The sequence below is a fragment of the Uranotaenia lowii genome, chromosome 2 (genome assembly GCF_029784155.1).
Source record: "Uranotaenia lowii strain MFRU-FL chromosome 2, ASM2978415v1, whole genome shotgun sequence".
NCBI lineage: Eukaryota > Metazoa > Arthropoda > Insecta > Diptera > Culicidae > Uranotaenia > Uranotaenia lowii.
The window spans coordinates 202,485,843-202,502,858 of record NC_073692.1 but is presented as its reverse complement, the minus strand read 5'-3'; the positions used below and the strand labels follow the sequence as shown (position 1 = coordinate 202,502,858).

Here is a 17,016-nt window from a genome sequence, read left to right as displayed (position 1 = left end):
AACATTCACATGACTTCTTGATGATGTGCAGCTGTGTTGCAGATTGTGAAGTTGATTTTCGTTTTGTGAATATTATTTAATTTGCTCTCCGTTGTGTCAATTGTTAAAATAAAAATGAAGTGCTTCTTTCCGTTTTGCTCCAATGAATTTTCTCTGTATTCTCGATTGATTTCAATTAAAAAATTGAAAGTCATTTTCACACAGATTATAATACCTCCCAAGAATTTGAAAAGGTAAAAATGGTTATGCTCGATTGTAACGACTTTTGACAGTTCGATTGGAACTCCGCGGTGACAATCTGCCGCACTTTTATTTTAGGGCTTTAGATTATACACAACTTTGTTTTGGGTTGTAGCCGCCTTGAGTGTATGTTTTGAACCTCGCACGCTCTTTTTTTTCAACTCAAAATTAAGTAGTTTTGGTTCAAAACAGCACTTCGGTGGCTTCCCTCAACTTTGAGTTTGACTGGGCAATAGCAAAACTAAGTTCTGATAGGCATACTCAATACTAAGTTCGGCAGCCAAACTCGAATGTATCCTTTTTTTTCGAGGGTAGCTTTTTTTCAGGGAATTAAAGGATGATTAAAATTTGTTGTACCCGGATGCTGCTGTTCCGGTACATTGCATTGCAATTACAGAGCGGTGGAAAGTTTTGACATTCCCGGTCAAAGAAAACTTCCGGATGTTACTTCCCACGGGAAGTAAACAACATCCGGAAGTTTCCGGACATTCCAAGCCGCTCACCATATGATGACAATGACGGACAGAATTTTACGCTGACATGGTGAACATGCATTCATTATGAAGTTCCTTCATAGTCGTCCGGTAATTGTTCCGGAACGACATAATTTTGCGACGTGTTCGTTGGTTGCTGTTCCGGTTCGGACTGAACTCGCTAAGTGTTTTCAGTCCAACAAAGAGAGTTCAATTTTTAGTTCATAAGGTCGAACTCAGCTTTGATCCCTCGCCGAAGGAAAAAAAAGGGATCAATTTTGAGTTCGCAGTTCGAACTCCGTTTTGATCCATCGCAAGGAGGAAAAAAGGGTACTTAACTTTAAGTTCATAGAATCGAACTATGTTTTGAACCTCGGTCATACTTAATTTTGAGTTAAAAAAAAAGAGCGTGCGCGTGTCAAACGTCAAACAAACTTAATTTTGAGTTTAAAAAAAGGAACGTGCAGTGATGATTTTTTCCTGTCATAATAAAAACAAAAGCACACGATTAATGAACCGATTGGCATACTGTGATCACGCCGGAATTTGGCCTATCGCGTGCTCGTTGTAATTATTGAAAAAAATTGTGATTTTTTCACAAATAGATCACAAAACAATAACGTTAACAATTCGGCCACCATGGTGAAAGTAAACAAAACTCAACTTTCTCAGAAGGGGCTTAAGGCGGCCTTGAAAATTCTTAGAGAAAACACGCAAAATCCTGAAATTTTTCTCACGTAAGTAATCATTGTTTTAATGTTTTAAAATAATTTAGAATTGAAATGAAAACTTAGCATACTTACTGTATTTTGATTTTTAGTATTCAAACAAATGTAGCTGAAAAAATAAAACCGCTGGTAAAAACAGTCTATGACCATGGTGGTTATTTTGACCAGCAAAATTCCGTCACTAAGAAGATTGCCAAGCCCTACCTCGATGAGCTGGTTGTCAAAGAAATGGACGAGGAGCAAATTTGGCAACAGCTGGAACTTAAAAATGAATATCTCCTGAGAGAAGAACAACTTCCGGTGACCTCAAAACTGTTGGCAATAGGAGATGAAAAATTGCGGCTCGGTTTCCGGATCGACGAGACGATGGAAAACGATTGTGATGCGAAGCTAGAGGACAATTCTGATCATCGAAGTGAAATGGACGAGGAAGAAGAAACTAGCAAATCATCGAAAAAAACGAAAGAAAATGGAAAACCCAAACGCCTGAGAGCAAAGCGTTCCATAGTTGATGACCAGTTCTTTTGTCTAGAGGATATGGCTCGGTTTTTGGATCAGGAAGATGAGCGAGAAATGCGCAAATTATCGGGAAAACCAGAACGAGATGCACTGATTGATGTCGATTATTTCGATGAAAATTTTGGGAAGGTAATTGCTAAGTTTCTAATAAGAGCACTCAGCCACACTTAAGGGGGGGGTAGGGTCTAACACTTTAAAAAAATCGATTTTTTTATTTTTTTTATTTTCTTATTGTAAAACATTTCAAGATTGTTGTGTCAAATTTGCAAGTCAATTGAAGCGAAACTGTAGAAGTTATAGGCCTTTATCTCCTCCTATCTAATACTGCAAGAAAGCAAGAGCAGAAACTTCAAACGCGTTTTTCTCGAAAGCACGTTTTTAAAGTCCGTGGACATCGTCATTTGAAAACTACTTATCCGATTCTTTTCAAATTTGGAACATATTTTCTACATATAAAATACCAGACCCCAACGTTTTTCTTTTTTGTTTTTTTTTACTTTGGGGAGATTTTACAGGTGAAAAATGGCGGATTTTTTCGTGAAAAATCGTAGTTTTTACTTCAAACAGCCACAAAAAATTCATAAAAAATTTTTTAAGATAAATAAAAACGTTGGGGTCCAGAAAAACATCTATCAAAAATATTTTGCTCTGTTTATTTGACTTCAGATGATTCTGTGCTGAGATACAGTGTCCACCGCAAATCCTGTTTTTTAAAAGGCCTCCTCGAAAATGCTCCGTCACCGGCTCATTTTTCAATATTTTTCTACGAAAAAAATATTAAATGTTCTTTTAACAATGCTTTGTATAATGCAAAAAATTTGAATACATTTGTTTGAATGATAGCTCCAGAAAAAAATTGTGAAAATGGTGTTTTTTTTATACCCGTTAGACCCTACCCCCCCCTTAAGAGTTAACAACACGTGGAGCAACCACGAAACTCGTATTCATATTTTATTCACCAACACTCCAATAGACAAATATTTAAAAAAAAATCAACGAAATTGGTTAGTTAAACCTTGATCATTCTTTCAGGAAAACGACTCCGAAGAAGACAATATGATGTATAATGACTTTTTCGACGACGACGATGTTGACTCAGATATTGATACGGCGAAGAAACATACCAATGATGTTGAAGAATCAGAAGATGATGAGATGGTAAATGATGATAATGATGAAGAAGACGAAACCGGCGAAGCTAACAAAAACCAGTCAGTAGAAGCAGAATCTGAGGATGAAGTTGAACGGAACAGGAGACTTCGATTTGAACTGTACAACGGTTCGGGTGATTTCATTCCAAGCACCTCGGTCAAGAAGTCTGTTGTCCCAAAACCTGATGTATCGAAAGACGAAGATTCTGAACAAGAAACAAAACCGCAAGATCTAATTGAGGGCGAAGATCAGGACCCCAAATCTTCATTCGAACTGCGACAGACAAAATTACAGCAACGGATTCAGAAAATGGAAGACCAACTGTTGCAGGATAAGCCATGGCAGCTGAAAGGTGAAATATCTGCCGAAACGCGTCCCCAAAATTCTTTGCTGGAAACAATCGTAGAGTTCGATTCGGCGACCCGACCTGCGCCCGTTATCACTGAAGAAACGACGTTGTGTCTCGAGGACATCATTCGTCAACGTATCAAGAATAAAGCATTCGATGACGTGGAACGAAAAATACGCCCACCCGATAATCCCGGGGAATACCGAAAACTACTGGTGCTGGATGCGGAGAAGAGCAAAGAGTCGTTGGCACAGATCTATGAAAGAGACTATCTGAAGCAACTAGAAAAGGCTAACCCAGATACAGGTAACTCGTTAGTTTCGATTTTGGAAACTTTTAAGATTTACAAAATTACATCAAATCTATGAAATCTTCGTATTCACAGATCTAGCCGAGGAGGAAGAACCCAAGGAGCATAAAGAAATTCGTAATAAAATGAAAACCTTGCTCGCGCAGCTTGACGCTCTGTCCAACTTCCACTATACCCCAAGGCCGGCAGTTCCGGAGCTTAAAATCATTACCAACACCCAGGCCATTCAAATGGAGGAGGTTGCACCGGTGGCCACCAGTGAAGCGGCTCTGTTGGCACCGGAAGAGGTTCACAATCGTCCCAAGGGTCAGATGATGAGTAAAGACGAACGAACTCGTGCCGATAAAAATCGCGAGCGACGACTCAAGAAGCGCCACCAAAGTCAAAAGTTCAATCGACAAGCCGAGAAAGAGCGAAAACTGCTGGAAAAGGGTGTGGCCCCGAAGACAAAGGATTTGCAGCAAAAACTTCTCAAGAAAGTTACCCAAGCGAAAAATGTCAGCACTATGGTGCAATCGAGCGGAAAATCGGGTGTTGGCAAGTCCTCTACAGCATTTTTCTCGCGACTTCAAGATGAGGTCAGTTCGCAGATCGTAAGTAAGGCAGATTCCAGCAAGAAAAAAGCTAAGACCAGCGGTGCGTCCCATGGGCTTCAAGCAACGCATGTAAAGCTTTAATTTTAAAACGTTTAGTTATCTATCTTTGAAAAACATTTGAATTTGTTTCAACACACTTTGAAAAAAAAAATAGTTCAAGAAAAAATAACAGTTATTTTCATGACCTTTATATAACTTCAAACGATATTTTTTTAAATTTAGTCCAAATAGAAGAAGTATTCAGTTTACCGGATGTTTTTTGTCATCATACATTGAATTCAAACCAATTTTTGTAATATGTTAGTACTCTAAATATGTATATTATCACCTACAATGTCTTAGACACTCGCCTTTCCAACTCAAATATCAGCCTTCATTTGAACATCAGAAAGTTGAATTTTTTCGCCCGGTTTGAAGGCTGGCATTCCTAAGTACGGGCAGGTTGCACAACGGAATGCATCTCCTAGATAGCACTACAATTCGAAGAAGAAAAAAATATGAGAAAGGAAAACTAATCCTCTATAAAATTAATGAAGCTTACACTTCCACAGGATGATTTAACAACCGCAGATTGTCCAATCGAGGCTCCCTTCGATTCTGCTTCCAACTCCTCTGCTAGTCCACAGGAGCAATCTTTGCATGCCTTACGCTTCCCAGTTGTTCCACAAACTGAAAAAGTCGTTGAAACATTCTCTAGCGAAAAAATTGGGTTTTAAATTTATATTTCTAAATAACCTCTTAACGATTCTGCCGTTGGTTTAACTTTGTCTTCTTCGTCCAGCAGCTCGTCGGCATCTATGCGTTCCTCTTGATCTTCATCGTCTACATCCAGCTTCCAGACGGCAGCTACCTTGGATTTGTTGGTCGCGAAGGAAAGCTTCGCAGCCGAGCCAGTTTCGTAGTTAGGCTTTTCTCCTACAATTACTACATGTTTTCGTTCACAAGTGACAAAACATTAAAAAAAACATTGATGTACTGTTAATGAACTAAACTTTTCTATTATTTGTAAATTGTGGGCCAAAGCATACAACCAAAGCACTTAACAACACCATAATCAGGTCCGATTAAACCAAAACACGTGTTTGAATTTGACGATACATCCAGCTTCCAGACGGCAGCTACCTTGGATTTGTTGGTCGCGAAGGAAAGCTTCGCAGCCGAGCCAGTTTCGTAGTTAGGCTTTTCTCCTACAATTACTACATGTTTTCGTTCACAAGTGACAAAACATTAAAAAAAACATTGATGTACTGTTAATGAACTAAACTTTTCTATTATTTGTAAATTGTGGGCCAAAGCATACAACCAAAGCACTTAACAACACATTAATCAGGTCCGATTAAACCAAAACACGTGTTTGAATTTGACGATGGCTGATTATGTAGACCAATGTAATATCTATATCATATTTTCAGTCAGTGTTATTTTGATAAGAATTCAATGCATCGCAGTATTCTTACCTAAATTTAGAATGAAATCCGCAGACCATCTTTGAATGTATGTATATGTACTTATAAAATAAGGACATGTATATTTAAGAAAACGTCCCAACAGGAAAAAAAGACAACGTTCACCCGATTGTTATCAGAAGACGTGACAAAGGCAAAAGCAAAAAATCGCACTTACGATTTCCCTGGTCAACAATATTGATAAAACCGCAAAGCAGTAGATTAGAACGAGCCAATTCGACCTTCGCTGCGTCATCTTTGAACACAACTTTCCCCTTCGGCTTGACCAAGTTGAGCAAATGCGTGATCAGCTCAGTGGCGGATGTAGAGACGTTGGCCAGGATAACGTCGAACTGGGACTTCCCATAGCCGGCTGAAATGTGAGAATTGAACCGTAAGACTAGCCTCAAAAATTGAATTACAAATTTTTTTGTGAAATCGTTACCTATCTGAAGACGATCAGCATTTTCCACATTCACCTTGACATTGGAGATGGCTTTCAGCTGGTTGACTTCCTGTTCCAGAGTTTCGGTTGCGGTTCCGCTCCAAATGTAGAGCACGGAATTGTTTTCCTGTACAAAATTCATAGTAAATTGTTTGTGAAATAGTGCGATGCGTTTGCATAAATTCAGAAGAACAGAAAACTAATGACGAAAACGGTCAATGAAATTTAAGCACTCATGGGTTTTATAAAACTCATTATCCCTTTATCACACGCCCCTTCTTTCAAACTCAAAACTAAGTTGTATCGGTTCAAAACCGCCAGTTCGGTGGCAGCTAGCCCTCAACTTTGAGTTTGTCTGGGAAATCGCAAAGTTGAGTTGCAACAGGTATATACACACAAAATTTTCGAGGACGGAATTTAGCAAAAATTTGCTCAAATTTGACCAGGCCATTCGGACGTGAAAACGAACGTGGAATTTATATTCACCACACTTTGTTCATCTTCCGTTTTCACGTTCGTTCATGCACACTGAGCAAAATCGGGCTATAAACAGTATTAGGAATTTTAGTATTTTTGCACTACTAGAAAATCCAATACTTTTTATAAGTGAGCGCAAAATTTTGCGCATATAGTTTAGCGTTACGATAAATTTTATAGGAATTTCCAGTGAAAGTAATTTAATCGTAATTTGATGAAAAAAATTATTCTAGACAATATAATGAATGTATTTAATTGTTTTTTCGATTTTAAATTGATTTGTGATGAAAAATGAAACATCTGGGCTTGAAGAATAATAATATTTTATTGACCACTTAAGTGCTCAAAATTCATTCCAAGTTTCCTCTCCTATTTTATCCAACGTTGTTGACGATGCCATCCTCAGATATTCCACCGACTTTAGCATAAGACCAGGATCGCAAAATTGGACTAAAATCTCAATCATCATCAGTCCAGTTTACTCTACCTGTAAAAAATAAAACAAATTTTAAATTTTTTTAAATAAAAATATTATGGAAACATATCTTTACCTCAAATTTGCGTATCCGTCAAGTTCCTTTTGTAGAATCTTTGTATTGTAGTTTAATGTACTTTGATAGAATCTCGCACCAAGGGAAACGTTAGACTAGCCGACGAATTCTTGATTCCGATGAAACGGAATTAAGACGTCAAACTTTCTTTCGATGGTAAAATTTATACTGGGCTTCGGTGGTAGTTGAACTTGGCTCAAAAAGTTCGTTCGCAATTGTAGAATCAATGGCCATCACTTCTTTGGAAGTGGTCTTACTGAGCAGGATCGTAATTTCTGTAAAAAAAAGTTTATTTCAGTTGTCAAAATCACTATTGGCAGAAAAATGATTAGTTGTCAATTTGGTCAAATAATAATATTTTCCTTAATTGAATTAAAATCAAAGTTTAACAGAATTTTACTTCTGTTTTCTAGTTTTTATTTTTTAAGTAGGTAAATCACCGAATTGAAAAAAATGTTCAAATTAAAACTTTACTTTAATTTGACCCTTCGTTCACTCACCTGAAAAATGGATTCTTCCGTTTCTGACCTCCGACAAACGGATCTTGACCGGGCCATGGGGACGATTGCCATGGGAGAAGAAAAATCAAGTACTTGTAGTTGGGCTCTTCCAGCGATACGCGGGTAGGGATGAGAGGAAAGCTTCCGGTGAATATATGGTGTTGGATTTGGTGGTGCTTCTGCTGAACGGAAGCGACTGGTGACTTGGTCGCAATCGTGGACGATATTTCTTCCGTCAGAGTAGTGTTTACTTCTGCTGCTGTTGATGAAGTGGTGCTGATTGTTCCGGCCCAGTGTTCACCTTGTTTGGCGCCGGAAATGCTCTTGTGTTTGTACGGGGCTGTATGGAGGGTACAAAAAAGATGCAAATTTTCGCTGAATAAAACCGTTTTATACTTACCTTCACCGGGTAAGTTATTGTCAACCTCGGTGCTCGGGCTGGGGGTGGTGTTGGTGATACGATCAGTGACGGCTGTTGGATGTTTTCTTACGCCAGAGTCCACTGCTGCTGCTGTTGATGTGGGGGGACCAACGCCGCTTCCACGCGACCCATTGTTAACCATATTTGGCGCTGGAACTTCTCCGATATTTGCCCGGCGGGGTAATGGCGTTTGTCCTTGCCTTGCATCTTTTGTATTTTGTCGAGCTGTACGGAGGGTTGAAAAAAAAATCAAATTTTCGTTAAACAAAACACTTTTTTCATTTACCATCACCTCTCGCGTTGTTGTCGGCCTTGATACGCTTATTTTGCGATACTGTTATGGCCATTCATTGTAGTTTATCTGGCCAAATGGTGCGCTTCCACCGTGGGTGAAAAAAAACTGACTCCTGGTGGCTGCTACTGTGGTGTTGGTCTCTTCCTCCAGCATTCGGTCGGGATGTTGTGACTGGTTGTGTGGTCGGAATCATGATTGAGGCACTGCACTAGTGATGTTTTTTTTGCCAAAGTACTGCTCCTGCTGTTGATGATGTGAATGTATGGTTGTTTCTGCCCAGTTTTCACCTCGTTCGGCGCTGGAACTGTTCCGGTAGTTTGTCCGGTCGGATGGTGGAGTTTTTTTTTCGCATCTACTGGGAGCTGTACGGGGGGCAGAAAAAATTAAAATTATCACTAAACAAAACAGTTTTTCAACTTACCTTTATCGCTAGCGATGTTTTCGGCCTCGGTGCGTACAGTTTTCAGTTTTTTTGACTATTCTTCGATTTTTCTTACCAAATTCACAAATCAAATCGAGTCGGTGCGATTTGTTAGTAAGTTCATTAGAAATGCAAAATATCAATTTTATATAAAAATAAACATTTGAAAATTAATGGATTTTCTAATACATTTGATTAGGATTATTAGGCTCATGGTATTCATTAGATTTTCCTATACTTTTTAGTATATTTCTCATCAATAAAATACACTTGCAGAATTTATTGAGTTTTCCAATAACTTCTAAAGAATAAATCATTACTTTGTATCTGAGCGATTTACTTTAAAAATTATTGGAATGACCCAGTAGATTTTATTTCCAGATTTGGTTCAGTGCATGCAGTGTGTTTACACCAGAGATGCCAGGTGGTTTTGTCAAAAATCAGAACAGCATGGAGAAAAAAACAGGATTTTTCAGGAGACCACAAATTCTGCTTAAATTGCATAAATAAAGGCGAAATAATGGTACGCCTTAATTCATGCACTGAGACGAGCAGAATCTTGGTTGGCCAGCAGGTTATATGGAAAAAATACCATTTCAATATCATTTGAACCAAACATTATTATCGGTTTAACTATTTTATTACAAATTTGTTCGATATTCTGATAATTTAATCATAAATTCAATAACAGTTAAGATTTTTTTTTTGAAAATCAGGGCAATTCAGAACATTTCAAGACCGTTTTTTTCAGAAATCAGTACAAATCAGGACAGTTTTTACAATCAGGACGGTCTTCCGAAAATCTGGACAATCCTGATTTATCAGGACAGCACTTCTGGTTTACACATTATACACTTCGAGCGGAATATTGAATAGATGCGGAATGGTTGAATGATTATGTAAATTGTTACTTCCGGATCTTGGTAACAATGAAAGCTCGATTTCCAAATTCGTAACGTTCCCTTTTATTCGTTCGAAGCTCTACCGGGACACGGAAGTAACAATTTACATTTTAAATTCGTTTATGGTAATGTCCGATTCAGTCAGCACCGCAGCCACTGCTGCCCAAAAAGGTAAGAGCTTAGCTAGTAGTTCCCCTAAGGCGAAAAGTGATACCCCCCCTCAACTCAAGTCCGTTGCTCTTGGCCCTTATTCTGAGAACGGCAAAGCGAAACCATGTACGACAAAAAACAAGAAGAAAACTTCGTCCGAAAAACACTACCCTATAGCCAATAAAGATATTAGCCATACTTTCTCCGCGAAAACGGCCGTGAATGTCGGGCAAAGTTGTAGCACGTGTAAATTGGACGATAATAGCCAGATGGTTCAGTGCGACGATTGCAATGGATGGAATCACTTTAGTTGTGTGGGTGTGAATCAGAGTGTGGAGAATAAAAAGTGGAGTTGCGAACAGTGTCAGGCGAAGAAAATGACGGGTGCTACTAAGGTTGCCAGGAAAACTGTTGCAGCAAAGAAGGTCGAGAAGTCGAAACCGGAAAAACCCAGCGACGGAAAAAAGACCAAGGCTTCATATGCGACGAAAGAGAAGGAAGACTCTCAGCCGAAGAAACCCGTGGGAACCCCTAAACCATCGAAAGCAGCATCAGTGACGTCAGCGGGATCGAAAAGGTCAGCTAAAGCGCAGTTGGAGCTGCAGTTGCAGAAACTCGAAGCAGAACAGAAGCTGCTAGAAGAAAAAAAGATGCTGATGGAGAAACATTTCAGCATTCTTGAAGAGTTGGTCGACCTGGAAAACGAAGAAGACGCCGATGAAGAAGAAGTGGTGCAGAACTGGTTAGGCATCGCGGGTGGAAGGCGCCAAGAAAATGAAGAAGATTATCCTAGTGCCCATGAAGAAGAAGAGCGCTCCGACGACGAAGAAGAGGAAGATGGAAAAATTGGTTCAAGCGATGATACCGAGGAGGAAACGGAGGTGAACAACAGCGATGACTCTAGAGAGGACGAAAAAGGGGGAAACGACGATTCCACGTTCAATACCAAGGGTCATTCTACGCCAGCGAAGAAGGGCCTGTGGAAAGGCAAAGGCAAACGGACAGATGCCACCAGCAACCGGTCAAACCGTAGCCTGACGCGCAATCAACTTGCTGCCCGCCACGTCGTTGCCAAGGACCTGCCCATTTTCTCAGGGAATCCTGAAGAATGGCCGATGTTTTTCTCCACGTACGAAAGCACGACTCGCATGTGCGGTTACACAGACGACGAGAATATGCTGCGACTGAGGAGCTGCTTGAAGGGAGCTGCATTTGCTGCAGTACGAAGTTTCCTCCTACACCCGAGGACAGTGAATAAAGCAATCGACGCGCTAAAGCTGAAATTTGGACAGCCGCGATTCATAATTCAGTCGCTAAAGGAACGGGTTCTTTCCTTACCTGCACTCGATTCTGAATCAATGAACGAAATCGTTGACTTCGCGCTAGAGGTGCAGAACCTGACGGTGACCATCGACGCTTGTGGGCGGAAGGAGCTTAAGCGAGATTCTTCGTTGCTGAACGATCTAGTTGGTAAACTCTCCGGGCCAATGCAACTACAGTGGGCGAGATATACCAGAAGTCTTCGCAAGGTCAACTTGGTGACCTTCAGCAATTGGATTTACAGCATCGGAGAAGATGCTTGCTTGGTCTCTAAGCCGCGTAGTCTCGGAGAACCGCGTAAGATTCAGGAGTCACGCAATAGAGCAAAGGCCTTTGTGAATGCTCACACTGAACAGTATCGTCCTAGCGAAGAGGAGTATTGCTTCCATCAGCAATGTAGCAGCTTATCGACAGCTGGCGCGCGAAATCATAATACTGCAACATGCACTGTGTGCAAGGAATCGTGCTCAACTCTGGCGAAATGCAAGCGATTCCAGGAACTCTCGTATGACGGACGATGGGCGACAATACGTGAAACTGGAGTGTGTCAGATGTGCCTTAAGCAGCATAGAGGAGGGTGTCAATTCAGGAACTGTGGAGTCAACGGGTGCACCTTCCTACACCACCCATTGCTGCACAAAGAGCTGAACGTAGAGTCGACGACGATCCAGACGCCTGTACCCGCGCCTCGGGAAACGCGCTCCTGCAATACTCATACGTCGGGATCCAGCGCTAGTTTCTTCCGTTATGTTCCAGTTGTGGCGTATGGGAACGGGATTGTGATCCAGTGCTATGCCTTCTTGGATGACGGGTCCTCGGTGACGCTTATGGACCAAGATCTTGCGGATGAACTGAACTTGGCTGGAGAACCTCGTCGTTTGAATCTCAAATGGACTGGAGATACACACCGTACCGAAAATAACAGTCAGAGTGTCAGCTTCGAAGTGTCCGGCCTAAAAGGTGAGCGTTTTCGTCTAGGGGATGTACGAACAGTTAGCGGACTGCAACTACCGTCTCAGACACTCGACGCGCAACAACTTCAGGCCGAAAACTCCTATCTTCGAGGGATTCCCTTGGTGTCGTATCATAACATTCAGCCTCGTCTACTGATCGGTGTGCAGCATGCAAACATGACACTTGGGAGGGAGATTCGAGAAGGTGAACCTGGTCAGCCGATCGCCGTTAAAACTGCTTTAGGATGGACGATCTATGGTGGAGCGCCGACGGGAGAATCGCTGAACATGGTACACTACACGTATCACATAACCGCTTGCGACCTGACCCCAGAAGGGAAAGCTGAGGAGGAGTTTGAACGTGCTGTGCAATTCTCGAATAGTGAATCTTTGGTAGCAACTTGTCCGCGGCCTCCTGTGATCAGTGACTTACCGACATTGGCTCGATCGCCTACACACGCCGGTATTCATCATTTGGAGAAAATGGAGGTGGCTATAGGGAGTAGAGTTGAGAAAGCTATAGGGAGTAGAGTTGAGAAAAGACGGGAGGATCCTCTGACTAACCATAATATTCGCAGGGTCTACTTTAAATTCGCTAGCTCTTTAACCTCGAACCTACGCAAAATTAGGGAAATCAACTTCTCTAGAATCGATCGAGAGTTGAATCACGAGTTGCAGCCTGTATACCAGTTCAAGAAGTTTCAGAAGCTTGTTTTAGCGTCCACCATCTGGTGTTTCAATCCACCGGTAGCTTCCCATATGAGAGGGAGCTGGAAACAACTTATGCAATCCACCAAGCGCACCTTAATGGAGTTGCAGTCACAACATTGTCAGAAAGAGGGGGAACTTCGGAGCACCTTGGTCGAGGTTGAAAGCATCATCAACAAACGGTCGCTTACCCCTGCACTCATCGTGGAAGACGTCACACCTGCGCACATGCCGAATCACTCGAAATGGGATAGGTCCGCCGATCTCCACCCCGTAATCGATTCCCTGGGAACGGAAAATCGGGACGGGCAAGTATGTCCCGTAACAGTTTCGACGATGGAAATGGTGTACGAAGGGACAGTTGATGAGGTTAAGGCGCTAGGCTTGAGAGCTAAGGAAGAGTTTACTGGCTCAGAGACGGAGTCAGAAAACTGGGGGGGAGTGTCACTGAACTGACCTTCGAAACCGAAAACAGCATTGAACACATCTTATCTCAAATGACAGTTCGAGGGTTTCGGAAATGAGTTCGAATGTTGTGAGAAGTGAGAAAAGAAGATATAGGCGCGTTAGGCGGGAAACTGTGGATCGAAAACAGAAGAGTAAAACAAAAACAATACGATTCGACTGAAATTATTGTTGTTGATATTCAAAACTAAAGCGTTATTCATAGTGGTTATTGTGAAATTGTTAACTTGTGCTAAACTCAAGTGCTAAGGTAGGCCTATAGTTGGAATATCCAATCTTGTATTCAATTCTAAATTAGAATTACTTAAATCTAGGCATCTGCAACTAATTCAAGGCACGGAAGGTGCAAATTGAGAATCTGCTGAGGAAGTCTAGCACAGGTACGCTTTACGCTTAGTATGTGAAGTGATATTCTAACGTTTACCTACTTTAGTTTAGGCTACAATACCACACAAGTGCGCGGTTTTGAATTTGTAATAGTGCGATAGTATCGAACTGGAGCAGAGGTGAGAAATTTGTAGAGAAACGTTTAATTCAATTTCTAACCTAAGATAATTAAAGGCGTAGGTGAATAGCGGAGGCCCATTACTGAAAATCGAGATAGAAGGAAACGTATAGAGAGTTCACTAAACGTAAGATTGAGAATTGTAAAGATTATTCCTATATTTAATCAATGTTGAAATCGTAGGAATTTAAAACGTGTCCCGGTAGAGCTTCGAACGAATAAAAGGGAACGTTACGAATTTGGAAATCGAGCTTTCATTGTTACCAAGATCCGGAAGTAACAATTTACAGATTATTTTTTAACAGAATTCCTCGTTCAAATCCTTTTTAAATTTGTTTTATTTCAATTCCCCCGATTTTCACAATACGGCATATTTTTCCGCGTTCACTGCCATAGAGTTGTTTTGGACATTTGACACTCACACTTGCTGAGCGTGTACAGATAAGACGGGACAATTAACCTCAAAAGCACTCGCTACAAAAAACGGGCAGCCCAAACCATGTTCCCAAAACTGAAAAGTGTTGGTGAAACAACCAGCATAATATCACGAACACTATACGGTATAAATAGGACCATTGACGTTTTAACGGCGTGTTCGTAAATTGATTTTTTGGGTGATGCATCGATTTTTTTGGTAGATGTCAAATCACCTTCCAATCACGCAGAAAAAGAAAGGGGGTTGGTTTCAACAAAACGTTTTGTTATTTTATTTTACAATATCGAAGCAAATTTTTCGATACGTTTCACTAAAAAGTCGATCGGAAATAATAATAAAATTTTGTAATTTTTACACTCTCATTTTTCATTACCTACATATAAAATTTGATTTAATTCGAAATATAAAATCGGTTCATTTCAATAAACGTGTAGTTGACCGAAAAATTAAAAACAAAAGAAAAAATTAGCGGGAAAAATGAACAAATTTTCTCATCCCAACGACTTATTCGTCGGTGCGGCCGGACCCCTCCGGATTTGTTCCACAACTCAGAGGTTTGTATCATAAATTCAAGTATGGGTGAGGTGCTTATTTTTATTTTTTTTATGTTTAGGGACCGATCGAAGTCGAACCAATATTCGAAGCTGGTTCAGGAAGGAAATGGGACCCTGCATTGAGCGAAGTAAGGCTTTCCATTATTTTTATCAGTAGCTACAAAATCCAACGGGTAAATTACCCCCAAGGCAAGCTATTAGCGGGAATATAGATTGACCATGATGTGCAAAAAGGGAGACGAAGACTTTCCCAATGATAAAAAGCATTTTGTAGCAAATAAATGAGGCATAAAACAATTAATTGTAACCGAATTCAATTAATCCGAAAATCAATAACCATTTTGCTTTCTTTTGAATTTAAACAAAAATGAATTCAAATAAAAAAATATGATTAATTTTTAACCCTACTTAGTTTTTAATTTTAAGCTAAAAAGTTTTTGTGTGTTTTACCCAAAATTATTTTATTATTTTGACAAGTATGATGGATCATTTTCAAAAAGGGGGTATTTCGTTTTCAATCGAACGATAAGTTCAAATCGAATCGATACTTTTATTCAATGTGGCCAAAAATATATTTGTGCTTTTTCCCAACCAAAAATTTTATTATTTTCGTTCGAAATCTTATTGTTTCTAAAATAAATTTTTCTGCGTGATGCTTTTGAATACAGTTTGTTTAATTAACGAACTCCTCATCAAAATCACTTCGATAGAAAAAATCAATTTACGAACACGCCGTTAATCAACACAAATAATGTTTGTTGGGATGTGCGCATACGTATTAACAATATAAGGTGTATAGATAAATATATGTGACACATTTCAGTAGAATGATTAACTATACTCATAATTATAGTAATTGTTTCAGCATGACATCAGCCTTACAGAAGTCGAGTCGAGTCAAATTTCAGTCGAGTAGCTCGACTGAGTCGACTGCTTGAAGGTTCGTCTTATGTAATAGAGTCATAATCGACTGGGATACGAATAAAAATTTAAAAAAAAAAATCAGCCATATCCTATAAATTTGAGTTTTTTGGCTACACGTGGTTGCCTTTATTTCAGAGTGCAATATTGTTTTAGCACAGGGCGGGAAGGCTGCGTCAACAAGATTCCTATATATTTTTGAAAATTATATATCAATCTTGTTTCTGAAACGTACGCAGCCATATTGAAGCTTCGCGCGCTAGTAAAAATGGCCGACTTGGTTGAGGATTAGGTTAGGAGGTACTGCAAAATAATGCTTCAAGCATGTGTTGGTGATTTGACTTTTGAAAGAATTATCCCTTGAAAAGCATGTGCTAAAGAGAGACCACCATTATAGTCCTTGTTCACTCTGAGTGTATCGCCTGTTAGCAGTTGAATGGCCTTGGCTAAGACGAGCAACCACGGATGCGTACCAGCCGTGCTAGCCAAAGTGGAGAAAACGGTTCAGTTTTGGATTCAACGAACGAGGAGCGCGATGTGAATCTCTTGCGAAGAAGTGAACGATTGCAATGTGTGAGTGAATGCGTTCTTGTTGACTGTCACGATTGGAAAAAGTAAGGCAAATTTTTATAATTTTACCATTAAAATCGGACCTGTAAATGGTCAAAAGTGTTTCGAGTTTGTGCATTAAAGTTCCGGGCACCCGTAAATTATGAAGTTAGCCGGAAGTGATGGGACCAAGCTGCTGAAAATGTGTTTTCAGTGGTGTGTCTCTCGACCCGAATGTCTGGCTGCTGCTGGTTTCTGCGTTTTCGATTCGAAAAAAAGTGAAGCGATTTCACGAGATAGAATTATCTCTGCAGTACGGGTGTGGAATTTTACCAACAAAATGCTTTCTGATTGACGGTTTTCTTTCGGCGATTAGTTTAATTTTTTTTTTTCAATGCTTATGGATACTCCGGATCTAGTCTGACGGAGGCCACACGGTTACCCTTGGGGCATGTAATACGTAATTGCGTCCTTTTGACGTCGTTTTTTTTTCTTTCAGTTCTCTGAGGTGATGCCTTTTTTATTCCTACATTACTTAGCTCATGCTCATTGTTCGCCAGCTGCTGCTGGGGTCATGATTCACGACGGTTAGGAATCTTGTGCTTCGTAACTCACGTCTCACTGGTTCACT

General features: G+C 40.2%; 4 protein-coding genes across 6 annotated transcripts in view; 1 reads left to right on the top strand and 3 right to left on the bottom strand.

Annotated features, from left to right (window-relative positions):
• The first annotated feature begins 1,175 nt into the window (after nt 1-1,175).
• LOC129747463 (U3 small nucleolar ribonucleoprotein protein MPP10) lies at nt 1,176-4,864 on the top strand. The gene is made up of 4 exons (XM_055741702.1): nt 1,176-1,450; nt 1,534-2,089; nt 2,993-3,767; nt 3,847-4,864. The coding sequence occupies exons 1-4, from the start codon at nt 1,353-1,355 to the stop codon at nt 4,446-4,448; spliced, it is 2,031 nt and encodes a 676-aa protein (XP_055597677.1). The 5' UTR covers nt 1,176-1,352; the 3' UTR covers nt 4,449-4,864.
• Nucleotides 4,668-6,472, bottom strand: LOC129747465 (anamorsin homolog). The gene is made up of 5 exons (XM_055741707.1): nt 6,258-6,472; nt 5,991-6,185; nt 5,103-5,291; nt 4,909-5,036; nt 4,668-4,840 (listed from the first exon to the last, which is right to left on the bottom strand). The coding sequence occupies exons 1-5, from the start codon at nt 6,397-6,399 to the stop codon at nt 4,727-4,729; spliced, it is 768 nt and encodes a 255-aa protein (XP_055597682.1). The 5' UTR covers nt 6,400-6,472; the 3' UTR covers nt 4,668-4,726.
• Nucleotides 6,473-7,025: 553 nt separating this feature from the next.
• Nucleotides 7,026-9,039, bottom strand: LOC129747464 (uncharacterized). Of its 3 annotated transcripts, XM_055741705.1 has the most exons (5): nt 8,923-9,039; nt 8,493-8,863; nt 7,786-8,431; nt 7,286-7,560; nt 7,026-7,221 (listed from the first exon to the last, which is right to left on the bottom strand). In XM_055741705.1, the coding sequence occupies exons 2-4, from the start codon at nt 8,551-8,553 to the stop codon at nt 7,539-7,541; spliced, it is 729 nt and encodes a 242-aa protein (XP_055597680.1). In that variant the 5' UTR covers nt 8,554-8,863; nt 8,923-9,039; the 3' UTR covers nt 7,026-7,221; nt 7,286-7,538. The 3 variants fall into 3 exon arrangements, with proteins under 3 accessions (XP_055597680.1, XP_055597678.1, XP_055597679.1); XM_055741703.1 differs by having other exon boundaries at nt 7,786-8,863; XM_055741704.1 differs by lacking the exon at nt 7,026-7,221 and having other exon boundaries at nt 7,262-7,560; nt 7,786-8,863.
• A 7,438-nt stretch (nt 9,040-16,477) lies between these two features.
• Nucleotides 16,478-17,016, bottom strand: part of LOC129742263 (cullin-associated NEDD8-dissociated protein 1-like) — a 4,641-nt gene continuing 4,102 nt past the window's right edge. Inside the window, exon 7 of the mRNA XM_055734137.1 lies at nt 16,478-16,489. Coding sequence (XP_055590112.1) covers nt 16,478-16,489 — 12 coding nt within the window. The remainder of the gene's footprint in view (nt 16,490-17,016) is intronic.

Bases quoted from the DNA above. Each gene is read 5' to 3' on its own strand.
- LOC129747463 (XM_055741702.1), top strand. From the start codon at position 1,353: ATGGTGAAAGTAAACAAAACTCAACTTTCTCAGAAGGGGCTTAAGGCG. The intron at 2,090-2,992 runs GTAATTGCTAAG...TCATTCTTTCAG, and splicing joins TCGATGAAAATTTTGGGAAG to GAAAACGACTCCGAAGAAGA. The intron at 3,768-3,846 runs GTAACTCGTTAG...TCGTATTCACAG, and splicing joins AAAGGCTAACCCAGATACAG to ATCTAGCCGAGGAGGAAGAA.
- LOC129747464 (XM_055741703.1), bottom strand. From the start codon at position 8,495: ATGGTAAATGAAAAAAGTGTTTTGTTTAACGAAAATTTGATTTTTTTT. The intron at 7,561-7,785 runs GTGAGTGAACGA...TTTTTTTTACAG, and splicing joins CGGAAGAATCCATTTTTCAG to AAATTACGATCCTGCTCAGT.
- LOC129747465 (XM_055741707.1), bottom strand. From the start codon at position 6,399: ATGAATTTTGTACAGGAAAACAATTCCGTGCTCTACATTTGGAGCGGA. The intron at 5,037-5,102 runs GTTATTTAGAAA...CGACTTTTTCAG, and splicing joins AACGGCAGAATCGTTAAGAG to TTTGTGGAACAACTGGGAAG. The intron at 4,841-4,908 runs GTAAGCTTCATT...TTCGAATTGTAG, and splicing joins TTAAATCATCCTGTGGAAGT to TGCTATCTAGGAGATGCATT.